The following is a 26,726-nucleotide window of genomic DNA, read 5'->3' as shown; positions in this document are numbered from 1 at the left end:
ATACCGGGGTCCGAATACCACCTGTGACACACAAAACCATATATAAGGGGGCCAGGACCGGCGTGCATGGGGATGGGGGAAAATCTGAAACCGAAATCATCAAAATCAAAATCATTTTAATGCCACACACAATTGACATGATCATCATTTAAATGTGAAATAATTTGAAAGCATTTTTAGTGGAGACATGGGGGTGGGGGCGTAGCTATGAGAACAGCTGAGCATCATTGTTTTGTTTTTACTCCCTGATGATACGGGGATTCAGTAAAACGGACCTGGCAACCCTACTGTCACATTTCCCGAGCCCCATCTCTCAATTATATACCGAAACAGTGGCGGGCCAGAGGGCTGAAAACGAATCAAGGATTGCACCTAGACTCGAACAGAGGAGTACATGCAATGCATGCACATCACAGCAGACCTGTACGTGACTAGTTTACGGGGCTAACTTTGAGGTGAGGGGTGGCTTCTAGTAGAGAGGCAGCCTTCCGAGCGAGCTTGTATTGTTACGATGGAATAAGCAGCTGCAGCTTAGCTAGCCAGCCACCTTGTTAATTGATTTGCTTTGAGTGCGGTAACGTTAGCTAGCCAGTTTAGCTGTGCATTGATTGGCTTCCTTCATTCTCTCAAGCCTAGCATATCAAATACATGTTTTATCTAGCTAATCTCTTTCATATGCATGGCCATTGCCAGGAGTTATCGTCCATAAGCTAGCTATCGTTAGCTACCTAGGTCAATTGGTGTTAGCCAGAGATTGAATTTGGCAGCAGCGGCACGAAATTAAAAGGCTAACTAACTAGTGGCTAGCTATCTAGCCAAGGCAGTTTAGCTAAGGGGAAAGGCGTTAGCAGCTCAGTCGTGCTAGCCAGACAGTTTCATTGTGATTTTGCATGGATAGCTAGCAGGCACGCTATGACCATTAATTTGGTATGATCCGCAGTCCACCATGACCGTTTAGATTGTAATAGATAAAGATAAGATAATTTGGCACTTGACTTGAATGCCTGGCTGGCTGGCTAGCTAGCTACTAGCTAGTGTGCTTGTCCACGTCTGCTGTGTTGTTAGCTAGATAGGCCACGTCGCTGCAGTCCGATGGATTTCTTCCATTGCCATTGACGGCGCATCGAATGAATGCAAACAAGACAGGAGAGGAGCGGAATGAAGAAGGCGCGCGAATAACTCTTAAACTCTCGGCTTGTCCTTCAATTTTCCTGTGTGGAAAATGTTATGTAGTATTTATTGACTATCTTGGTGGATCTAAGGCTTTATAGGTAGCTATTTGCCGTTGTTAAACGGCATGTCAACTAACTACCCAATTGCTTCCTTAGTACAAGCATTACTGTACCTAGCAGACTAGCTAAGGTTAGATCCAATTCTGACATGGTTGGTTTTGGCACTAACCGACGGGGAGGTCGTCTCCCGTCCTTCATCCTCATCGCATTGATGGTGATCATCGTCATACTGTCTTTCAACTACTGGACTGTGTCCAACAAGCACGGGCGCCTACTGGACGATTTGGCGGAGGTGCAGACACAGGTAAAGCGCACGGACGCAGCGCGCAGTCGGCTGGAGAAGCGCAACTCGGAGCTGATGGTGCAGGTGGACACGCACAGGAAGCAAATCGATCAGAAAGAAGGCGAAAACGGCAAGCTAGAGGGAAAGCTTCAGGCTCGGGAAGCACTGATTAAAAAGTCCACCGAAGAAAAGGTAAAAATAGAACTTCAACCTACTAATCACTTCATCACTGTTATGAGTTATCTTCGACTCTAATAGGAGTTGTCGTGATCTATCAGGCTAGTAACTGTGGCTTTGTTATGCAGGTTATTGTTTATATTGTCAGAGTTATGCAGAGTAGGCCAATATATTGGACCATGTGCCATGTCGTGGGCTATTAAATCATAGGAAGGGTTAAGATGAGGAGAGCCATGTATTGAGTTAGTCAAATGTTTACAGGGCTCAAACTGGTTACTAAATATGATGTGTGCAGATTAGTAACAATTTAATAATTGGGTAAAAATACAGAAACGAAAATACACTCCTCTTCCACGATTGAAGAGCAGCCTTATGCATTACAATTCAGAGATGCTACAGGATTATTTACATAATTCTGTTTTAAGTGTTGACTGTGGTTCATGATATAATGTTGGTTGATTTCCTCTCTCATTAGATGGCACAGTCCTTAGTTTAAGGCCAACAAGCTTTTGCAAAATAAGCTTAAAGCTAATGGTAGTGGGGAGGTGTGCCCTCTGTCCAATGAGGTCATTTCTTAACATATTTTCTTCTATTTTGGGGACTAGTTTTTGGCTTGTGAGTGCCCTTTTTAGAACTAGTGGCTGAAAATATACACAAGTCCTGCAGCATCTCTTTAACTAGTTGACACGTAACGATTCCATTCCCACTACTTGTACACCAGAGCTTTATCAAGCTTGACAGGTTTTCCGAAGTCTGTTTTAGGTCCAGGCAATATTGGGCCTACTGACTTTCTTGAATCCCTCTGAGCTGATCTGCATAACTACAGGGAAGATTTCCTGGGAATATGTCTTTGACTGTTGGAGATGAGACGGAGAGCAAATGTGTAACTAAATACTTAGCACATATGCTCCTACACACCCTTGCTCTGCACAGTGTGCAGGTAGGAATTTACAGTACAGTTCTCAGACTGTTGATGACTGAATATCAGTGCCGAAGCCAGGCGGTAAACACACAGGGCCCCACACTCCCTTCAGCCTCCCTAAGTAGGGGTTGAGGGCCCCAGCTTGGGGCTTTACTGTAGGGCTCATCTGTGTGCCCAGCAATGGGGACAGGGCAGGGTCTGTTAGTGTCCTCCTGCCACATGGCCCAGAAGCCTTCCTTTAACCTCACTGTCTACTTCTACTCTTTCTTTTGTGTCCCAACCAGCTCAATATGCTGATGTGTGTCAGATTACCTTAGAGGTGTGGAGTAAACAGCTGAGGGAGTGTCCTTCTATTCGCATTGTCACAGATGTTTGCTCTCAAGATTGTGTGGTTTAGCCATGGTGAAACCCGATTGTATGGGCAGAACTGAGCTATAATTACAGCCCATCTACTGAATGTTAATGGTGTTCAACGGTGCAAATCTTATGCTTAGTATGAAAGATTTCAGAAGACAAATCCCTGCTTTACTCATATTCATTGGATCAACCCAACCTTATTCTAAGTGCCCAATCAGGATCTTATGTCCTGATAATGTCAGCCTGTTCCTGTGTTCTTTGGGGGATTGAACACTGCTGTCAAGTCCTGGGGTCGGGTTCTGGGGCAGTCGTTACAAGTTCACCCAGAGTTGCCTGTCTGAATCCACTACGACCATTTTTCTGCCAGTCATCAGCCACATTTAAAATTAGCCCCTATTGGCAATGAGAAATGCTACACCGGCCGCAGAAGCCTCACATCAGTGAGCGAGCTCACGTTCCAGAAGCATATTGCACTTTGAGTCCATTTCAGACATGTCTCTGAACTGGTTTTGCTGCTGCTGGTGTATTATACTAAAAACAATGCTCAAGGAAGCAAAACAGGATGTATGCAGTGTAGCTTTACTCTGTGGGTGTGTGAGCAAACAGTTACAGGACACAGACCTGGGAGCTCTCTTTTAGCTTTACAATACCGGTAAACCTACAGTTTAAACTGTATTGCCTGCCATATGGACTAGATGTTATCACAGTCGTACATGTAGCTGTTCTCTTTGACCACAGCATAAAAAATGTGTGTTATTTAAGCAATAAGGCACCAGAGGCTGTGCTTTATTGTAAATAAAGTCACAGCTGAGGGGCGATGTTAGGCCTGGCGCGAAGTGGAGGGCCGGCAACACTTCAGCTTTGACTTTATTCACGATAAAGCACAGACTTGAGTGCCTTATTGCTTTTATACAACAGTTACGAAACAAAGTGAAGAATTGTGACAATAAAACAATGCCTTAAGTATTTATTGATTGTGGTGTTTTCTGCCCTGCACTCATAAATATAGTTCTCAAAACAACCACTGTTGTCAATGTAACGTGATAAAACAATCATCGTAATTCGAGTGTTTGCACAGTGATATTACTGCGACGTATGGTAAACAGGTAAAATGCGTTATAGCTGTTACTTTATCAGGGAATAAAGCATGGCTTGGAACACCTCTCCGCCAATCACAATGCCCGTTCTGATCAAACCACTGCATAAACCAGTTGGACATGTTACCTTCTACCTGTGGCCAAAAGAATAGAGAAGCATTGCAATGAGAAAGTTTCCACATGAAGCTCAGGAGGTGCTTTGTTTTGTAATGAATGACTGTCCCTCTGTGTGCAGTGTGCTTTGTAGGAGACTTGGGAAAGAGCACTGTTATTGTCCTCCCAGCAGGTTTTTGTGGAGAAACTGTATGAACCACCTGGAAGGATGACGTAGACGCGGTAATTACTGTCGAGTCTCTCCTGTGTGCACTCTGCCTCATTAATGTTCCGACTCCATCTCCATCTCTCTCACTCTCACTGTATGGGTTTGATTAAAGCTCTCGATTCTCCCCTGAGAGTCCACCCCTTTGTGATTTAATGTAATTCCCTGGACAGGAGTACTGATAAAACTTTGGGATAGACGTGTCTGAATATGGATGCTGTTCTTCAACTGTCACTCTAATGAATAAACACAGGACAGGCCCATAAGTAGGGAATCAGGCAGACCAGATGCTTAGTGACTTCACTGAATCACTGAGAATCTCTAGTAGTGTCTTCAATTGGGAGCACAAACAAAATAGGCCTACCCTTAGCCTATAGCTCTGAGCCTTAGTTAACTGATCTGTAGACCTGAAGAGGGTCAGCTAGAGGTGCAGGAGGGCAGCACTCTGTGTCTGACACATCATTTTGTCTGTCAGCTGTGGCCTCTCAAGCAGGCAGTGTCCTAATGGTCTATCCATGTGTTTGTTACTGTATAGGAAAGCTTTCAACTGAAAAGATTGATAGAAAATAGGCATGTTTGAGATATGAGGTGCTACCTCACCCATGTTTGTATGTTGAAGTGAATATATAAATTGCAATGTTTAATTTAATTTCATAGATGCGGAAGAAGAGACATATCGGTCTGTGCTAGTGAGGCTCTGGGGTGGATGGTCACACCAATGAGGAGCAGTTGGATAATGGCTCCCTCCTTAGGTCACTTAGCAACACGGCAGGCTGTTTTATTGTGGTCCGAGTAGGGGGAAGGGAAGACGGGACAAAGAAATGTATTTGAATTTGATCTGGGGGGTGGGGGGGGTCTGGTTCTGGGGCAGTCGTTACAAGTTCACCCAGAGTTGCCTGTGTCTGACTCCACCATGACAATACAATTAGTGTCAACCTGTCCCCAGACTGATCTGCTATTTCCCCTCCTCCAGATTAGGCTCCAGAGTGATGTCACAGCTCAGATGTCAGAAATCCAGAGGCTGAAAGGTAAGAGCAGACTGAGCAGCAGAGGGCAGCCTTCAGCAGCCTTCCTGAGCCTGTAGCAGCAACAATGTTTGTTTTCTCATTGTCTTTAATGATTCTATAGGTTATGATATAGCAAAGTACAGGAGTTGTTGAAGTAGCAGTTCAATTCCTGTAACCCCCTTTAAACCTAAACCTAGCTATGGTATCGCCTAAAAACTAAAGGTGCATTTTGTTACTAGGGTTAGGGCTATGGGGTCAAGGTAGAAAATTCTCAGCTTTAATTCAATGTTTATTTGAATGGTGTGGTTCACCATTTAGAAAGTAAAGTTTTTTTTTAAAGATACTCCCCCTATTGGAAAACAACAATCCATTGCATGCAATAACTGCCTGATGTCTGAAACCCATTGACCCCACCAGACGCATGGTATATTCTCTGGTGATGGTCTGCCAAGCCTGTACTGCAGCCATCTACCGTTTTTGTTAAGATTTTAGGCAAAAAGACCTAAAAACTATCAAGAAATGAAATGCATGTTCAATTGGATTGAAATTAACTTTTCCGCTTTTTGGCCCTGAAAAACTCCCTAGTTGCTATGGCAGTATGTTTGGGGTCATTGTCATGCTGTATGATGAAATGCCATCCAATGAATTTGGAGGCATTTTCTTATATTCAAGCAGACAAGATGTTTCTGTACACTTCAGAATACATTCTGCTGCTGCTGTCAGCAGTAACATCATCAAGTAAGACAAGTTAGCCAGTTCTTGTGGCAGCTGTACATGCCCAAACCATAGCACGCCCCTCTATCATGTTTCACAAATCAGGTGGTATACTGTAAATCTTTGGCAGGTCCTTTTTTTCTCCAAACGTTCCTCTTGTAATCAATCTGGTACATGATCATGTTCGTATTATCTGTCCACAAGACATCTGAAGGCTTTTTAGGATCTCCTGGAGAGTGTGGGACAGTTGTCAGTCATCCACTGTAGAAGTCTTCCTTGGGCCACCATCCCATTTGTGATTGCTGAGCTCACCAGCACCGCCTTTCTTTTTTTTTAAATTAGGTTACAAACTGTTGATTTTGGTAAGTCTAAGGTTTTGGTAAGTCTATGTTTCTGATTTGATATTTTAGCCTCATAATGGCTTTCTTGACTTACATTGATGTTTGTTTGGTCCTGGCAGACTCCAAAGGCAAATGCAAAGCCTAGAATCAATACTAGACATTGACAGCTCTCTTATGCCTGCACAAATGATGTGACGGAACACAGCTGACTAACCAGAAACACACGTCAAGCCAATTTTCCAATACCTTTGGTGCCCTGAAATAGGGGGACTATGTATAAAAAGGGTTGTAATTTCTAAATGGTGAAACCAATCTGAAAAAATCTCACATTGAATTAAAGCTGAGGGTATCTACTTTAACCTCATAGTAATTGTTTGATCAAGCTAAAAGAAGACAAAATGCTTCCTACTTATGGAGGGCATTGTATTAGGCTGAGTTGAGCATGAAAATAGAGCTTTGTTGTGTGTTTTGTTGGATGCAGAGCAGGTTAAGGAGCTGAAACAGGAGTACATGAAGCAGGAAGATCAGCTGAAGGAGGTGAGGAATAACAGCACAAACCTGGAGAGGAAGCTGGAATATGAGAGGTATGTTAAACTAAAATCTGGTCTTTTCTAGATTTACTTATTTTATGCATTCGCTCTATATTAACACAATCACCACTATGAATGAAAGTTGAGGTTATCATTATTGCTAAGTATTGCCTTGAATTCTTATTCTAGAGCTTACATGTAATTGCTTTTCTCTTTATAACTGACCTGTCTAACAAACGTGTGTATATGATAGTTTGCAGTGTGGACGCCAAATTGCACAATTGAAAGAAGAGTATGAAGAAACTAAAAAGATCTTAGAGGAGGAGGTGGTGAAGCTGAGACAGGTTAGTTGTTGCCAGCCCCTATTGATGATGAGGCTCTTAGCATTTTCATTTCTAAATGGTGCTATTCATCATCATCATCATCAGCCAGTTAGTGTCATTAATATCATTATGAAATATGCAATGGTGGTGGTTATATTTAACCTCCTCTTTCTCTCTCTCTCTCTCTCTCTCTCTCTGCAGAGTGTGGTGGATATCAGAAAGGCTGGAACTGGCGGTGGAGGTGCTGAAGGCGGAACAGAGGTGGAGCCAGTGGGGGAGCGCCACACAGAGGCCACACACCAACGGGACAGCCCTGATCTGAAAGGTAACAACTTGGTTGACAGTAAGGGACAGTTTCCCAAGTCCAGGACCAAATCTCACTTTCAATCGAGACTCTCCATAGAATATGCTTTTTAGTCTAGTACAGGGGTCATCAAGTGGCTTTAAAGCAGATGTTAGCACATTTTTGGGGAAACCAGCCCTAGATGTAAGTATATTTTTGCTATATGATGTTTCATACCTAACCCCCACTCCCTTCCCATTTCCTGCTCATTCTACCCTTCCCTCTCTCTCCTCTATGGCTGTACAGAAGAGATGGGCAAGCCTGGCAGCGATGCTGGCATGCCTGGTATTGAGGACAGTGAAGTGGGAAAAATAGATGATATGCAATTTGGTGAGTATTATTGTCTATCTTAATCACTCTTGATAATGACTCCAGCAGTATGATTCCCAGACACAGGAAAATGTCCAATATCAACTGAAATTGATCTCTCTCTGTCTCTCCCTGCAGCCCTGAAGAAGCCAGCCATTACTCAGAACCACATAGAGGGCCCTGAGGCTGGGGTAGGGGCAGGGGCAGGGGCAGGGGCAGGGGCAGGCGCAGGCGAGGGGGCTGGCCCAGGCCTCTCTCTGGACCAGCCTGTGCTCCAGGACAAGGTCCCCCTCCAGCAGCAGGACAAGGACCCCCTCCAGCAGCAGCTCCCCCAGGCAGTGGCAGATAGACCTGTGCTCTTTGACGAAGACATCAAGGCAGCCATCAAGGCAGATGAGTTTGGAGAGCAGCAAAGACAGCTCATAGGTATGTCAACTCGCAACTCAATTTGTAGGCTCGCGATTGACAACCATAATATCTAATCTAACCAATCCCTGGTCTATAGGCCTATTATTGCTCACATGCATGTGCGTCCCTGCAAAGGCACTAATAGGTGGTGGTACAGAGAAGCACTGGTACAATTGAATGTACCTTCACCCCTGATTTCTGGTCAAATGTTTTGTTCATAGATGCAGAAAGTCTGTACTCATACTACCTCTTTTTAAAGCCCCAGACAATGTCAAAGCAGGAGGCCTACAGATGAAGGGGGTAGGATTGCCTTTGCCACCCAACCCTGCCCAGGTGCCCAACCCCATCGAGCCTCGTCGTGCCAGAGACCCAGTGCCTGCGGAGCCTCTGCGTCACCGCCAGAGTGAGTGCATGTGAAAGCATGGCTGGGGATGATGGGGGGGGGGGGGGGGGGGCCAGCGCCACGCTCTACCAACTGAGTCATTATCATCCAACTGTCTCATTTACACTTAACAATATTAATGTATATATAAAATGTATGATATTTACATAATTTACCAAAGCAAAGAGATGTATTGACTAAAATGATATTTGATAACAACATTATTGGAATTGGAATGCTTTGCTTAAAGGGAAATATTAACACCTTAGATAACACACACATTTCTAGATATCCTACATGCAGCTCTCAGAAACCAAAATGTACTCGTCTGAGTAGACGACTCCAATGCACACAATCTTTATCCTGCTATAGGCGTGGTTACCTGATGTGAATGGTTAGCATTGAAATGTACTACTCTGCTTTGCCCCTGTCAAAAAGCATGTTTCCAATGATTGTAACATCAGGGGGCTTAACAAACCAACAGTGCTCACAATGTTCTGTGGTATCCTGAGTGTGGCCAACTGCGTTGATAGTAAGTGTAGGATAGTGGTTAAGAGGTCAGGTAGTGGTTGTAGGTGAGCTCTTGTGATTTAGATGTATATGATTTAGCTTGGTTCCATCTCTCTCATAACAAGGTTCGCAGTACATTCATATCAACCGTTCTAACTGAGTAGGCTAAGTTCTGTGGTATTTGTGAATACTTGAGGTTCTGTTGCCAAAAACTGAGAGAGATGGCCATTGGACATGGAGTGCACAGTGGGAGAGGCCACTAGGGTGTCAGGATGTTCCTGCTGCCTGGCTTCAGCTCTGCTCCCTCTGCTGCCCTCTGCCTTCAGCTCCCAACAAACCCAGAGCAGCTGCCACCTCTCCTGGCTTCATCCTTAGTCTCTGCGCACACTCCAGTTCCTCTTTCTCTCAACTATCACTGCAATGTCACTCTTCATTTTCCCTCACATATGGGCCTCATCCGAACGCTCATACCGCCTACTGTTTACTAAAAGTACGTACTACCTACTACCTACTAACATGCTATTTAGAGTCTACTTTTTAGTCAAGTGTATGCAGTAAGCTTACACATTTCAACATGCTACACCTCATTAATACTGAAGTCATCTGTAGCTGAACTGTTGTTCACTGTAATTGGTTAAATGTCTCTACAGCCCTGCCCCCCTTTCCTACTTCATTGAATTGGATGACTAGAATTTACTTCCTGAATAGTGTGCAATGAATTCACACTACCTGAAAAGGCACATTTACTGTGTCACTCTGGCATTTTAAGTATACTAAGTATGAGCGGTCCTATGCAGCCATAATCTTATATTAAGCTTCCCTTCTCTCTTCGACCCATCCATCCATCCATCCATCTTGCCCCCTCCGTTTCTTAGTTTTATCGCTCTCTCTTTCTCATTCACGTCCTCCCCTTCTTTCTTTCTCACACTCTTTGCTTATTCCCTTCCTGATGGGGCCCTTCTCTGCCTCTACAGGCCGTTTCTTTGATGAGAACGAGTCCCCTGTAGATCCGCAGCATGGCTCTAAGCTGGCGGACTACAATGGGGACGACGGGAACGTGGGTGAGTATGAGGCGGACAAGCAGGCCGAGCTGGCCTACAATGAGGAAGAGGATGGTGATGGTGGGGAAGAAGACGTCCAAGGTGAGCCAGGGGGTGTCCAGCTCTATCACCATTCCTCCACTCCTGCTGCCCCTGCATTAAAGTAGCAGCTCCACCATAGTTCACAGCACCCCCAGTTACCTCCTTCCTGTGTCAGGAAAGCCACAAAAGACGTCTTCTCTGTGTCAGAGGACTGCCTAGTGGGTCATTTTGGCTGGAGAGCAAGCCTCTTACCAATGTATACTAAACCCCTACCCTATTCCAACTCATTTTGGGGGTACTTGTGCCAGTGGTATGGTTCTGTGAGAGACTCCACTCAAAAGTCTGCATGCTCAATCCAGCTGCGCTTCTTGCCTGTGCTTCCCACTACCTGTGCTCTGCCACCTGTCTTGTGCGCACTGAACATCTCTGTGCACACTTGTAGACAATTAGAGATTGTGTTTGTGTGTGAGTGGTCCATACAGTTCCAAATGCATGTCTATGCATTTGTTCATGTCATTATTGTGTCACTGCCATTCATTTCAACAGGTTAAGCTTTTAAGATTGTTGTTTTGATGTTATGACCTGTATTATGAAAGAGATTTGTAGACTTAACTCATGTAAATCTGCTATTTCTGTCTCTGCAATTGAAGATGTCATTGATGAAAACTGTGATAAGAAAATATTCAGTGTCAGGAGTGCCATGGCAGATGTGGGAGGGTTTATCAATACTGGTGTTACTGTTATGTAGAGCACACCTGATGACTTTTAGGGACATCTTTAATTGGAACAAGCAATGTTATTTAGGGACAAAGGAGACAACCACACCCTCATGTTCTGTCCTTAATCTCCTTTCAGATGATGAAGATCGAGACATGCAGGGAGATCGAGCTGTAGACTATGGAAAGAGACATCAAGCCATCAATATCCTCTAGATCCTCTAGAGTTGGACCGTAAATCCTAAGAAAAAAAAAAAACTGTTTATTTCTTGGCATTGTGTTTCAATGGTGCTTTGGATGTCATTGTTAAGGTGGTTTACAATCATGAAGACTTTGTGGGTGTGTCCTTACGGGTGATGGGCTATCTGAAGAGTTCTGGTAATAATTTGATTGAAGCAGTCTAATCTAAACCATATACAATATGACTGAATATAAAACAATTCATTATTATATGGTTCTGTACAGCTGTCGACCTGCAAATACTTTTGTTTTGAAATAAGTTATTTGTTATTAGAAGTCCTTAAAGAGATGAAAAGTATATAATGTGCAACAGTATAATGTACATTTTGTATTTTTTTAAGATCGATTATGAAGGCTTTTGTTTTCTTTATTGCTTTGTTAAATGAGCAGTACATTGTGGGGGCAGACTGAAGGTGTTTGGTACAGCCAGTTTGGCTCAGAGCTGTGGATTCTGTTTCTGACCTGTCACCTCTATAGTGCATTGACAAGGGGATTTTTACTGTAACTTGTCTATACCTAAAATGGAATATGGTTTGTTTTGATTTTGGACCGCTGTTGCTTGATCAGAGCTGAAACTGTTGTTCTTAAGTATGTCAATGAAATTGACTGGACATTTTCTTTGGCAACTTCTCTCTGGTTGGACTCCTGTATGAAGGCCCACACTTCAAGCGGAGCAGCGCCAACGCATAACTGATGCCAAGGACTTTTTATGGCCTCTTAAACCAATTTGTTCATCTTATTTCTCTCACAGACATAACTCTCCAAAGTGCTTACTAGTCTTACAAGGATGCTGTTGCATGCATTATTAATAGCATTTTTTCTTAATCAACCTAAAGAACATTTTGAAGCTTAAGCAATACTTAGAAGTAGGAATCCCCTTGTGGAAGACTGAGCTCATTGCACATTTGGAACTGACACTTGCTATTATGAATAAATAAACAGTAGGCATCAATGTACATAATTGTTAACTGTTTCCATTTGAACTGAATAACTTGAGTGACTATTCTTCCTTGACATTTACATAATGAGCATAAAATCTGTTTTGTTTTGTAGTTCCAAAAATGTGTTCTCGTATGGAAGGTCGGCATATTGAATGTATTCTGCTGATTTTTAAAAAAAAATATTTTCAAGATTATAATTATGTCTAAGGTATTTTGGGCCCTCAACTGTTATAAAACTGTACAAGTTAGATGCTGACGGATAGAAATGTAGAACTAGACCACCTGTCCCAGCTTTACTTCAAATTCAATCGTGGTATTCATCTTCTGGAGATAATTAAAGCTCATGCTATCACTGTGATCTTGGAAGCAGTTGCCTCACAATTCATTAGGTTTATTCTTTCATACTGAATAATGAAATAAATCACAATTTCTGATTATTATGGTCAGTAATTAAACAATTGTTTCTATGTTCCCCTTGAATGCATTTTGATCCAGGATTTATTTTAAAAAGACCAGACTTGTGCTCTTTTGTGGTATGCTTGTGTACCTACCCCTGAAAAGGTGAAAATGCACATTATGTATTGAGCGTTTAGTCAAAATGTAAGCCCATTCCAGCCAAAAATGTACTATATGTTACGTGATATTGAATAATCATAAGATTGTATCTCAAAATATAAGAAGTGAATGAAATGGTGTCAAATTATTATATTTAATATCTTTAGAAAATGTCACAACAAGTAACTAGTGGCACCTTGTCAAAGTAGGCAAGACCTCAAATCAAAGAGAGCAGTAAACAGTGAATGGATTTAATACAAACATGTATTTACAATGTCAAGTATTACTTAAAAAGGTGCCTAGCAACTCTCTTATTTGAGTTAGGCTTATAGCTTGAAGCTTGATCAGCAACATACTTCATTGACTGCCCTGACCTCTACTCTTGCTCTAAAACAAACAATGCATATCAGTTTGAGCCTCACTGCTGTCTCCTATCAGAGTCGCTGGAGAATTACATTAAGGAGAAGTCAGTCAGAACCCTGCTTTCTGCAGTGCCGTAACTTAATGGAAAAAGCATGAGTCACCAGTAAGTGGACAGGCAACGCTTCTCAAGTGACCCTTAGTGGTTACCACAGCCTTAGTCCCAAGTACTTACTGCACAGCAGAAACTGGAGCACTCTCCAACAGTACAAAAGGAAATAACTTAGATTTTTCATTAAAGCCTGTGCTGTTACATACACATACAGTGTGAGGTTTAATCTTTCCCTCAGAAAAACATATTCTCATAAAGAATAAGTCTGAGATATTTGGCAGGATTCACAAAAACAGACATAGCTATACACACATTACTGCATCTCTGTATAAAGCTTTCGCTCTGCTACAATTTTCCATCAACCATCATTCAAGCGATGTGTGTCTGGGTCAGTCTGGAGAGGGGGAACTAGCCAGTCAACCGGTGGGCGGGGGGTGAGGTCTCAATGGGAGAGGAAGACAAATGAAGGTGAAGGGTACGCTATGCTAGGATGAGTCCTCCTGCAGTACCACATGCTCCACTTCACCCTGTGCCCCCCTGTTGGCAGCCAACAGCGGAGGTGAGGCTGGCACAACAATCTTATAGGGCAGCGTGTCTTTGATAAGCATCTTCTTGGTGACAGAGACCAAGCGGGAATAGCTGTCTGGGTTGTACTCGGAGGGCCTGCGCTGCGTGCACAGCAGAGGCATGTTGTCCCGTTCGCCACTGGACAGAAAGAGAGGTGGTCGGCGCTGGCTCTCCCCGTCCTTCAGGGAGTCGGGTAGGGGCTTGCGCTTGCTCTCCGGCAGCAGCATGATGCAGAGCACTGAGAGCACGGCGAACGAGGCAAAGATTACGTGGTGCAGGAAGTAGCCGCTGTTGTTCTGGAGCTCCATCAGTGAGGAGGCGGCCATGCCCACGCAGCCTGCAGCCAGGACCAACCCCAGACAGCCACCACTGAGAGGGGAGGGGAGAGATATTGAGCTCTTAATGCCATTACTGAGGCCACCTGAACTAGTATCAGTCCACATGTTGGATATCCTACATTTCATACAGTACTCATATCCTGTCTACAGCTAGTCAGACACACACACAAACTAATAAGCGTAAGTGTGGACACACAAATTACAGTCTAGGACAGAGAGCTATCACTTACCGCACTACGGTGGGCATGACCTCACTGGCGAAGAATGTACTGAGCAAAGCTAGGGCCTGGGAGGAGAGGAGTCCTAGGACAGACAGGACCATCACCAGCCCTCCTTGCAAGTCTGACAGAGAAAGAAAGAATTCACAAGACTGACAGGCAAACTGATTGGCCATTATCAAACTCCAGCCATAGAGAATGGGCAGAGAGACCTACACTGTGTGAGGGCCAATAGCAGTAGAGACGAAAGGCCTGTGATGATGGCCGACAGGAGCAAGACGCCACGGCGACCAAAGCGGTTGACGGACAGACAGAGGAAGATGCAAGCCAGGGCTCCAGTCACCACACGCAGGAAATAGCCAAAGTAGAAGTTGGAGGAGTAGCTGTGCACATTCCTGGTGAAACAGTACTGGATCCCTGTCCCAATGAACCTGGAGGAGGAGGAAGTTAAAGCTAGTATAATATACTTAATAATAAAAGTATAATATTTTCAACATCATTGTGGCACGGCATGAATTTCAGTGAAATGTTATCCAAAAAAAAAAAAAAAAAAAAAAAAAAAAAGGGGGGGGGGGGGGGGGGGGTCAGTGACTAGGTAAGCAAAACCAGTGTGGATTGCAGTCTTATTTAGAGGTTTCTAAAGGTTTCTAAATAAGCCCATTTTGTGTTTTCCACCTCACCTCTCACCTGAAACTTCTGTTTGAAAATTCTGATTTAACCCCAACCCTCTTGGGATCGAATAGTTAATTTCTGAGAAAAACGAACTAATGTGGAAGAACTCCTATTGACATCAATGAACTCACAGAGTAAAGCTGAGGATGAGGCAGTTCCTCCAGATAACCCGCGTGTGACGCAACTCCAGCACTGAGTGGTACTCTGGCTTGGACTCATCTGGGTATGCCACGTCAACCTCTACAGGATAGAGAGAGGAGGAGGAGGAGGAGGTGGGTAGAGAGAGTGAGAGAGATACAGAAGGAAGAATAGAGATATCAATCTACATTCACACAAGGGCACCTGACCCAGCAGCTCTGTTCATTTGGGGCACACACATTCCATCTGGCCTTTATATCCTCAGAACCAGTGCCTTCTATTAAATCACACTCAATAGAGCTATTCAGCAAGCCTGATGGGCCTTGATTTGGACTAATGTAATTTCAGTGAGCCATTTGGTTCATTAGAACACATTGAACCATCTAACACACAAAGAGCTGCCTTATGGAGACTACCACATGTGTTGAGTGCTCCCACTCATCAGCTGCTGGCCTACTGGACCACTGCAGGGAGGCACCAAACAAGCCCACACTACGGGCTAAATACCACATATTAATTCATTCAACACCTAACCTTAACTATAATTCTATCCCTGCGTAGCAGCTTCAGGTTGGCAAGATGGCCACATATGTATCGGAGACCCAATGAAATACGTGCATAGGCGGGATGAATATATTGCTAGAGTAGCCAAACAAATCTCAGGGTGAATAATTAGTGGTTATAGGCCATAGAGTGGCAACCTGTGTTATTTCTCATCCCATTTATACCGACAAGCAACCAGGGCCAGGTGTGGTGATACCTGAGAGAAGGTTCTCCGCATGGTAGATGTCCTCATTCAGACACACTCCGTTCCTGGTGGAGAAGCTCTGGAGACACCTCTTAGCCTGAGGGATCTGAGACGTAGCCAGCAGCCAGCGGGGAGACTCAGGGAACAATGATGCACAGCTGATAATCACAAAGCAACACAACAATATAAGAGACATACACTCCTCCCTCTTTCCATCATGTTACATATGAACATACATGTTCATATTATTTTATTTTTTTCAGTGTAAGTGTGCAAACACATGCACATGGTAACGATCGACTTACCACCAATAGGAAATCAGCAGGAGCAGTGGCAAGGTCGCCACTGCTTGAAGAACTGGCCAATCACGGCACAGCACCGCCAGCCCTGGCAACAGGAGCTCGGCACAAACGGCAAAAAAGCCACTAACCATGGCAACCATGAGGCGGTGGGGGGGATCACACAACTCCAGCCCTAGAGAACACACAGGTGAGAAGATGAGGTAATGGTAAATGGGACTATTTGTGACCGTTTGTGAAAGTGATTGAATTGGTGTGAAATTCCTCTGTGGGTTGACCTAAACTCCAATGCCCTAGATCTCCTCCTGTGACAAGAGAAAAGGAAGAGGGAACTCATTTCCTTCCACTTTGTTCTGTCCTGTTTATTGTTCCTCCACTCCCTTCAAGAAGAACTGGCTGGAGATCACTTGAGATTAACATTCCAAGCATCATTCCAGCCTCAAACTTAAATCTTGACTCAATTTACCAGTGACCTCATAGGAATGTTTGAGCATATATACATGTGTGTGTGTGCATGTGTGTGTGTGTTTGAGAGAGGGCTCCCTATCACAGCTGTACCTAGCACCACCTACTCCCAAGTTTTAAAAACAAATCGAGCACTCCTTGTCTCTTGTTACACAAAACAGCCCTCCACACATGCACGTGCACGCACATGAACATGAATACACACACAATCACAGGAAGGTTCCAGTAAGAACACACTGGCCACCCTTGCTTCCCCAACAATATAAAAATACTGTAGCAGAGGGGAGGCCTCTAGGGCCAGGGATGGCTTAGACACCCCTACCCCACACAGCTTTGTGTTCCCCCACACGCACGTCATCTCTCCAAGGGAGGTGTGGAGGACTGGTGGCAGGAGGAGAAAGGAGGGATGGAAGGAGAGGAGTTGTGGACCTGGAGCAAAATTATTACATAAACTACTTAAGTTTTCCTAAGCTGTATTTCTTACGCAGTAGCTCGGGAAATACCTTGGCTCAAGTAACAAGTGACAATGTTGACATGTTTATTGACCTCTTTTTCTAAGTTCTCCTCTCTGAAAGTGACCCTCTTTGTTTGTTAGCATACCAGTCTCGAGAGGCGAGGGTTTGGGATTAGTCATATGGTACAGTTTTATTGATACACACACACAGCAATTTGTGTAAGTGATTTTGATACAGATTTTGGCCTATATCTACCCAACTATTGTTAGGAGCTGAGGAGGTGGTAAAAACGTCTACCAACACATTTTGACATTCACCAGTTGTTTTAAGTCAGCTAAGCAAAAGGCTTCTACAGTATTCCCAAGGGACCATCAGTTTGAGGAATCAATTCAACTTAACTGACCAGAATACTGAATTCAATGCAATAACTCACATGACCACTTGAAAAAGACACAATACCACTGTGAGACAACACCCCAGTAAGCGTGTACTCAGGAGTGAGCCCCAGAGAGTGTGTACTCAGGAGGGAGATCAGAGTGCATTCATTGGTACTTACTGGCTATGTATGAGGACAAGAAGACCCCAGCCAACATGGTGCCCTGGGAGAGGCGGAGCAGCAGGAAAACGACAGGGCTGTTGGACAGACAGACAGCTACTCCTAACAGACCAGACAGAGAGACAGACAGCAGGAACCCCTGTCGCCGACCCCACCTAAACAGACACAAAAACACATGCCAAGAACCATACACACAATGTTATTACCGTGATCAAATACCAATGATGTGTGTTTGACTGACACGGATGACAATAACAACATGGTGGGGTTACACTTCACCAGTCACACAGTGTGCCCAAGAAGACGTATCCCAGAATCCAGCCAGTCATGAGGCAGATGTGTTGTAGAGGAATCTTCCAGTAGTCTCCACACACCAGGTTCCACTGTGGAGCAGAGAGAGAGTGAGAAAGAGAGAGGGTGCCATCATGACATTATGAGTAGGGTTTAAGGATGTCAAAAGTGACACTAAAATAATGTCATATTAGGTATTTGTTCATCCATTAGGTATTAGTATTTATTTTCAGGGTGGACAGATGATTTATTTTCAGGGTGGACTGCCAAAAATATGGCAGAGTTTTAGATCGCAGCTACATAGCTTAATTCTTCCTTATTCTTACATAATATGCTTACAATTCTAGACCAATTATACTGGTGTGCGCTAGCATGTGCACACACAAGCACAAGCGCGCACACACACACACACACAATTGCCAGCCTTATGCGAATGAGGAGGAATGTAGGGTGGGTGAAAGAAAATATCTCCCCACTGATTGAATACGAGTGACTGCTGATAGACTTATCACATTACAACCATTGCACTATGTAGGCTTGTCAGCGCCTGCTGTCATTCCCCACCCACTCTGATGCTCTCTCTTTCCTTCCCTAGCTTGTCCCTGTCACATTCCTCTTGATCAGGGCCTCCAGTAGGATCTCATCCAGCCCTTCTGTGAGGTCACTTCCTGCAGGGACAGGAACAAATGTATAGCGTCCAACTTCATAGAGAGGGGAAGCCAGGAGTGACGGTGTCAGGGCTGCAGGAAGAGTGGGGGGCTGGTGGCTTCCTGTCACCAGGAAACATGGGGAAAACTACTCATGGCCACTGCCTGCCACTTACTTTACAGTTCATGCAAGCAAGTGTGCAAACACACAAACACACATACAGCGGAACCATATTGGTGGAATTTCCATGGGTTACGTTTACTTTGTTTCTCAGCCTGGATGTTTAAAAAACAGTTCATATTTTTGTGCATCACTATCCAGGATCCCTTTTGCAATATTTGTAAAGTGGGCTGTGCCTAACCCCAAGAAACTGCTAACATAGGTCCACTTTGTCAACCCTGTCAGATTTGAAAGCCCAAATGTAGCCCTCACACCACAAAGATGTCCTCTTGGTTTCACGGTATATAGGGCCCTGCATAAGTAATGGGACAGTGAAGCATGTTTTCTTCTTTTGGGTCTATACACCACAAGTTTGGATTTGGAATCAAACAATTACTATGGAGTTTCAAGTATAAATTCTCAGATTTTATTTGTGTACATATTGGTTTCACCATTTATAAATGACAACACTTTTTATACATAGTCCCCCTATTTCAGGGTACCAAAAGTAATGGGATGGGTTTCTGGTTAGTCAGGTGTGTTCCGTCACATCATTTGTGCAAGCATAAGAGAGCAGTCAATGACTAGTATTGATTCTAGGCTTTGCGTTTGCCTTTGGAGTCTGCTATTGATGTCTGTCAAGAGGAGGACCAAAGAGGTGTCAATTAAAGTCAAGAAAGCCATTATTAGGCTGAAAATCTGAAGAAAACTTATCAGAAACATACTCAAAACTTTAGGCTTGCCAAAATCAACAATTTGGAATATAATCCAAAAGGGAAAAAAAGTACTGGTGAGCTCAGCAATCACAAATGGGATGGTAGGCCAAGGAGGACTTCTACAGTGGATGAAGAATACTCACCATAATTAAGAAAACCCCCAAAACATCTGTCCTACAGATCAAGAACACTCTCCAGGAGGTAGGTGTGAATGTGTCAGAGACTACCATCCGCAGAATACGTCAACAGCCGAAATACAGACGCTTCATTGCAAAGTGCAAACAAATAGTTATCCTTAAAAAGGATGGTCGGGTTACAGTTTGCTAAAAAGCACCTAAAAGCCTGCAGAGGTCTGGAAAAAGGTCTTGTGGACAGGAAAGTTTGGAGAAAAAAAGATTGATCAGCCCAAGAAATGTAAAGCTGCCACTAGAACTGGCTAACTTGTCTAATTGATGACGTAACTGCTGTATGTATTACATTCTGAAGTGGACAGAAACATTGTGTTTGCTCGAGTACAAGCAAATGCCTCCAAATTCATTGGATGGCACTTCATCATACAGTAGGACAGTGAACCAAAACATACTGCCATAGCAACTAGGGAGTTTATCAGGGAAAAAAGTGTAACGTTAATTTTATTTATTTGAAATAAATGAAAAGAAAAAGGGAAGCAGGGGAGGTTAAGAAACGCGGTAGGGCTCCCCTAAAAAGTTCTTGACTGGCCAAGTCAATCTTCAGATTTAAATCGAATTGAACATGCATTTTATTTCCTGATAAGATTTTAAGCAAAAAAAAACTAAAAACAAACAACAACTGAAGATGACTGCAGTACAGGCCTGGCAGACCATCACCAGAGAAGATACCCACCGTCTCATGGGGTCAATGTGTCGCAGAGTTCAGGCAGTTATTGCATGCTTGATTTAGACATTAAATGAATCAGTCCCGTTACTTTTGGTGTCCTGAAATAGGGGTACTATGTATGAAAAGTGTTGTAATTTTTGAATGGTGAAACCAACATTTACAAGAATACCCTTAAATAAAAGCTGACAATCTATTCTTTAACCTCATAGTAATTGAAAAATGCTTCACTGTCCCATTACTTATACAGAGCACTGAATGTCTGGGTCATCCATGCCAGAGGACCCTGATTCAAACCCTGCTAGTTACACAATTTCACCCCTACTCCACATGTGTCTATGGGGTAGGGGCTAGGTTGATATGTTGATATGCAACTAAAGTTATGGTCTGACCAGATTAGAACAGCTTGTCCCAGGAAATGACTACATCAAGGCAGAACACTCTGCTGTCCAGCATTTCCTGTTGTGTATCACACTCACACATTCTCTCTCGTCAGAGGCCCAGTAATATAGTATTATCCAACATAACCCATATTTGCATTCACTTGTTGACCAGTATTATATTTATTCATGAGCATGAGAGGGAGAGAGCATTTGGACCTATCCTGTTGTTTAACCAAGGTAAATGTTGATTGAACAATATTTACAGTTTGTACTATCCTTTGTCAATCAAATTCACAGAGAGTAAACAACAGTTTTGGAAACAGTTGATTATCAAATTCAGCCAACATTTTTGATGAAATTATATATATATATATATATATATTTATTTATTTTTACAATAGCCTATGTATTCCACTTACTACAGATGTTTCCCAACAAATACCAGAAAGGCTGTGTCATGAGCATCTTTCAATGTTCAGAATCAACTATGGCCACATAGAGAATTAGTTTCTTGAACAATCCATAACTGGGGTTCGAGTGGATGGTAATCATTTGAGGTCAGCCTACCTGAAAACCGCATTAGGTAACAAGAGTCACAAAAAGTCACCACAAGCACATGACTGTTCATCCTGCAGAGAACATCGAATTCGCCGAAAACAACACATCAATTTCACATATGTGAAGTGTGGAATCGTTTGTTTACCTCCATAACGTAGTTGCTCTGAAGCCCCGCAGCCTGGGAGTACTTCCATCCTCTCGTGCATGGCACTATCTCTTTGAGGACGTTTTCTGTAAAATTTGAGAAGTTTGTGGGGTACTTAAAAAGTTCACAGTGACTCAATCCAGAGCCATTTACCCATGGAATGGTAAAATTCAGGTACCCCTGTCTGGAAAAATTACTGAGTAGGAAAGCAGAAGGTAGGAGCGTCGGGTCGGGTTTGCAGTGGTACGACTCAGGAATTAGGGTGTAAAAAACGTCGCAAAAAAGGTTCAGCATTACAGCAAAGTTTGGAAACCAACTGAAGATAGCAACAATACGATTATATCGTCCATATCCACCGATCTGGGTGTAAATCTTCGTTTCAAAGTCCATTGTTACCGTGACAGCTGTTCGTCACCAGCGCGAGGCATCCACGATGCGTAAAGCAAGGTGAGGAAGCGCAAGTGCAGACGGACGCTAGTAGCAAATGAGCGGGGTGTGAGTAGTGCTCTATCTACTCTGGCAAGAGCTTTCAGTCGTGGGGCTCTTGGCTATTAACGGGGAGGCATCACCTGTTCATTACGCACAGGTTACAAATATTGATTGTTTGCTTTCTGTAAATGAGCTCACCAGGGGCTGCCATTCGCTATTGTTAGTGTCGTTCACAAACACTGCTAGAGGAATCACATTTAGGGTGAATTAGACTTATTACTGTAATCATATGTTTTGGCTGCTGTGTCCATATCATTCTATTAATATGGCTGTGTCACTGAGAATGGAAATGCCTCCGTCATTAAAATAAAATGCCCCCGCCACACATTGATTAGTGGAACAATGAATGTAGCAAAATCTAAATTTAATTGCCCCAAGACATACGTTAAACTACATCTGTAAATGTAGCCTACATGGAATTGGAATAAATAGGGATTGTTACAATATAGCAAATTATTCACCTAGGCCTAAACATTCTATCGAACATTCTGGTGTTCGAGTACATTAGTGCCATCAAGTTGGCGTCTAGGTTTATCCAGCAGGTGGCAGTAAACCTCTAAAATAAATCAATGAAATATGACATTGCTGTCCAAAATTGTTTCCTACTCTGAATCAATTAGGTTAGGCCAGTGGTTCTCAACCGGTGGGGCGCGGCCCCCTGGGGGGGCGCGGACACTCTCCCGGGGGGGGCGCGAGTAGGCTACAGGATGGGAGGGGGAAAAAAACACAAAAAAACCCACGAAAAATCACGGACTCACTGGCTATTAGTAGACCTACAAAGGAGATGCAACAGATTCCCCCCCATGTCGAAATGCAAGTGGTTGGACTATTATAACACACAAACAAATCAACCACACAGTTTCATTTCAAATCTACCAATACAGGGGGTAGTATTTTGAGCCTGTGACGCAACGTCACGTAAGTGCTACTATATAAGCGTCCGCACACGCGTCGTAGCTCCATTCACTCTAGTCTAGTCTCTTGCGAAGTTCGCTTGTGCAAACTCTCGCTAGTCTATCTGTTATCAATCTCGATATCGATTTATTTAGGCCTATACTTCAAAACCCAAACAGTCTTTTTAAAGATTATCCCCATCTCAGCCCTAGCCAGTAATTTTTTTAACTGCTAGGCGTGCACTTAGCTAACTAGCTAGCAACTTTTTCACCGTGTTGCAACACAACTATACGACCCACGCGACGAAGACACACACACACTCACCCACTCACAAAGGACTACAATTGTTAAGTCTTAAAAAAAAAATCTGCATTGCCTGCAAAATCGTTATTGTGTACTGTTATTAAAGATCGTGCCTAAGTCCCGACTGATTAGCCCCCAATACTAGTCTCTCAACATAGCCACACACGCACACATCGTTACATCATAGCCTAAACTTGATTGAAAACACAACTAATCCACATCCAAATTATTTCAAAACCAAACAAAAATGGAGAGATTTCGAGTGAGGACCAACAAGGCAACCGACGCACCACCAGCTGCAAAAAAGCTTCGAAGGTACGATGAATCAAATACCGCAAATACCGCAATCGTGCACAAATCAAGGATGATTTGAGGCTATGTTCATCAGACATTGCGCCAAGAATTGAGGATCTTTGCAAGGCAAAGCAGGCTCAGGTCTCACATTAACATCGCCAACCTGCAAGCTTCTGTAAAAAGTGCAGATGATATGCCTACTATTAGGCCTAGTAATAATAACAATAATAAAGCATAAATTCATATCAGAGGTCTGGTGCCAATTCCCAATTATAGCAGTAGCCTAGTAATGATAATAGGCCAACTGATGATAATGATAATAATAATAATAATAACAACAACAACAATAAAGCATGTAACCTCATATAATTATATAGCAATAGCCTAGTAATGATAATAGGCCTACCACTACTCATAATAATAATAATGCCTGCAAGCTCACATTAGAAGTCTGGTGCTACTGCCAATTATAACAATAGCCTAGTAATGATAATAGGCCTACCTACCGCTACTGATGATGATGATAATAATAATAATAATAATAATAGTGTGGGCCTAACAATAATAGCCTAGCCTAGGGCTATCTATCTATCTATCTATCTATCTATCTATGCAAGGTGGTGTAGTGGGGGTGGTGCCGGGAAGGGGGGGGGGGGTGGCGCCGGGAGGAGGGGGGGCCCCAACTGCAATGAACCAGCTTTGGGGGGGCCCAGCTTGCAAAAGGTTGAGAACCCCTGGGTTAGGCTATACAGAGAAACAACTAATTGATTAATCAATTTGACAAACATTCAGAGTAGATCAATTCACTTATGACCGATATTGACATTTACCTTAAAAAAGTTAATATAAGAAAGGATACTTTCATCTGTGATAAATGATGACAGAGAGGTTTATCAACTTGAAATTGACTGATAAAATGATAGCTTTTGTAAAAACCAATTTAAAGAAGTATAAAGAGTTTCCATTCAGCTTGTAAGCAGTTCTAATCTTGTTCCCAGACACTTCCGCCCAAATGCTTGGAAGGTCTGATGGACACACATCAAACTTGGCCTTAATTTACAATACAAGGAATCTGACAGTCACTGTGGTTTTATTCATCTTAATCTACCAACCAATAATTTCCCGCAACACCACACGTTTCTGATTCGGAGCCACGTCTCGCAGTCGTTTGATTTGCTGAAATCAAATAATGACAAATACTTAGTATATACCAGTATATAATACTTAGTACATACTCAGTAAATTCACTCCCACTAAGTCCAGGTTTGAGTCACTGTTATTCCAGGTTTATACACTCACGGAACACTTTATTAGGAACACCTGTACACCGTCTCATGGTAGAGGTGGTATAATGGTGTGGGGAATGTTTTCTTGGCACACTTTGAGCCTGTTAATCAATCATTGTTTGAATGCCACAGCCTATTTGAGTATTGTTGCTGACCATGTGCATCTCTTCATGGCCACAATTTACCCATCTTCTAATGGCTACTTCTAGCATGATTAATGCACCATGTCACAAAGCAAAAGTAGTCTCAAACTGGTTTCATGAACATGACAATGACTTCAGTGGCCTTCCCAGTCACCGGATCTGAATCCAATAGAACACCTTTGGGATGTGGTAGAACGGGAGATTCACAGCTTGAAAATGCACCTGAAAAATCTGCAGGAATTGCGTGATGCAATCATGTCATCATGGACCAGAATCTCAAAGGAATGTTTCCAACACCTTGTGGAATCAATGCCACGAAGAATTGAGGCTGTTTTAAGAGCAAAGCAAGGCCCTACCCAGTATTAGTATAGTGTTCCTAATAAAGTGTTCAGTGAGTGTATGTGCTGTGCCTGGGTCCAGTATTTCTAAATTTTTAATCTGGATCCAAATAATCTAGATTCTTTTTTTTGCTGTCGAGGACCAGGTCGAGCTGTCTGATTTCCCTGATACTACTCAAAATCTGCCAGATAGATCTGATCCTGGATAGCAAAAAACAAACCTGATCGTTCTGATCTAGATTTAAATGTTTTGAAATACTGGGCCCTGGGGACGAGGTTAGTAGTGCAGTTCTAAAACAGCTTCTGTCTGTGTAGGCCTATTTTATAGTGTCTATCTCAGGGGTGTCAAACTTAGTTTGGTTGCAGGCCACATTGGACCAAATGCGACATCAAGCAGTCCAGAAAAAAACAAAACACATTTGTCCACTGATGTGTACTGGCGTATCATATTATTACAATACTCAATATTACAGTAGCCTAATCAAACTCAGACTAATACCTCATTTTCAAGATGGGTTCATCTGTGCGCATCTGAAGGTTGGAACTTAAAATATAATGAATTACCCAATATACTTCTAAGTCCATTACAAGCAATAATAATCTAAACTGTAGACAGATATAATTTGTTTATATTACATGTACCTTACAAAGTACAAGAAATAGCTGTAAACTTTTTATTTTTTGATGTCCTCCAATCAAGGGAGGGGGGGGTGGAAGGGTTTAAAACAATTAAATAAAAAAAACCCGATGCTTTCTGATAGAACTTAATTGTTATCATGCCATTTCAAAGCTGATCTATCCCTTAAAATTAAAAATAATATGTTTTTGCAAATCACCCGCAAGCCTGATTGTGTCATCTGACGGGTCTGTTCCGTTCCGTTTCTTTGACATCCCTGGTCTCTCCCCTCTAAACTCAAGCAGTGTGACAAGGCATCTTACACTGTGTACAAGGACAGCAAGCAAGAAGGAAAAATAGAAACCATGGGAAATATTTCAAATTTTTATTTACGAACATAATCTCTGAGGAACAACAGCAGTTCTCGCGCTCTCTGTACATGCAACTGTAGAAAATAACAATTTAGAATTTTTACTTATCAGTTAAGTCTTTTTTCATTTTTAGTTTCTCGCTTTTGTTTTTGCAGGAAATCAACACAGCTAGAGGTGAAAGTACTGGATCTTTTACAGCACTGACAATAGCATCAACAACCCCCCTCCCCCCATAGCTGCTCCAACAATATGTACACAATTCAACTACATTGTACAAATAAAAAAAGTTACATTGTTACATCACCTGCAGCGAGCGCACCGTCTCGTTGCTGTTAGAACCCCACATTCTACGCAAGTTTAGACTAGTACAAAGAGGAGGGTGCAAAACGTCCTGGGAGATTTATTTACAGCTATGTACAATGTCTCTAACGCATTACAAGAGGAAAATTTACACAGCGGAGACCTCCAACTCAAACATACCACAGGTGTCAGAAAGATAATAAATAGGTTATTTCTCACCA

At 42.9% G+C, this 26,726-nt stretch overlaps 2 protein-coding genes across 5 annotated transcripts; one reads left to right on the top strand and one right to left on the bottom strand.

Annotated features, from left to right (window-relative positions):
- Nucleotides 1–314: 314 nt before the first annotated feature.
- On the top strand, nucleotides 315–11,684 carry golm2 (golgi membrane protein 2). Of its 4 annotated transcripts, none has more exons than XM_083687648.1 (10): nucleotides 315–1,707; nucleotides 5,361–5,415; nucleotides 6,931–7,033; nucleotides 7,233–7,323; nucleotides 7,504–7,627; nucleotides 7,895–7,975; nucleotides 8,093–8,380; nucleotides 8,622–8,765; nucleotides 10,229–10,396; nucleotides 11,192–11,684. In XM_083687648.1, exons 1-10 carry the CDS (start codon nucleotides 1,381–1,383, stop codon nucleotides 11,266–11,268), a joined length of 1,458 nt encoding a protein of 485 aa, XP_083543774.1. In that variant the 5' UTR covers nucleotides 315–1,380; the 3' UTR covers nucleotides 11,269–11,684. The 4 variants fall into 4 exon arrangements, with proteins under 4 accessions (XP_083543774.1, XP_083543773.1, XP_083543776.1 ...); XM_083687647.1 differs by having other exon boundaries at nucleotides 7,892–7,975; XM_083687650.1 differs by lacking the exon at nucleotides 10,229–10,396.
- Nucleotides 11,685–11,825: 141 nt separating this feature from the next.
- slc22a31 (solute carrier family 22 member 31) lies at nucleotides 11,826–21,861 on the bottom strand (the record flags this gene model as incomplete). Its single annotated transcript, XM_083687636.1, has 9 exons — nucleotides 11,826–14,196; nucleotides 14,396–14,507; nucleotides 14,600–14,814; nucleotides 15,187–15,295; nucleotides 15,954–16,099; nucleotides 16,247–16,415; nucleotides 17,717–17,871; nucleotides 17,996–18,099; nucleotides 21,472–21,861. The coding sequence occupies 9 exons, from the start codon at nucleotides 21,859–21,861 to the stop codon at nucleotides 13,746–13,748; spliced, it is 1,851 nt and encodes a 616-aa protein (XP_083543762.1). The 3' UTR covers nucleotides 11,826–13,745.
- Nucleotides 21,862–26,726: the final 4,865 nt, after the last annotated feature.

This window comes from Argentina silus (assembly GCF_951799395.1).
Source record: "Argentina silus genome assembly, chromosome: 2".
Lineage (NCBI taxonomy): Eukaryota > Metazoa > Chordata > Actinopteri > Argentiniformes > Argentinidae > Argentina > Argentina silus.
The sequence above is the reverse complement of the archived record's forward strand: the minus strand, read 5'-3'. Positions and strand labels throughout refer to the sequence as shown.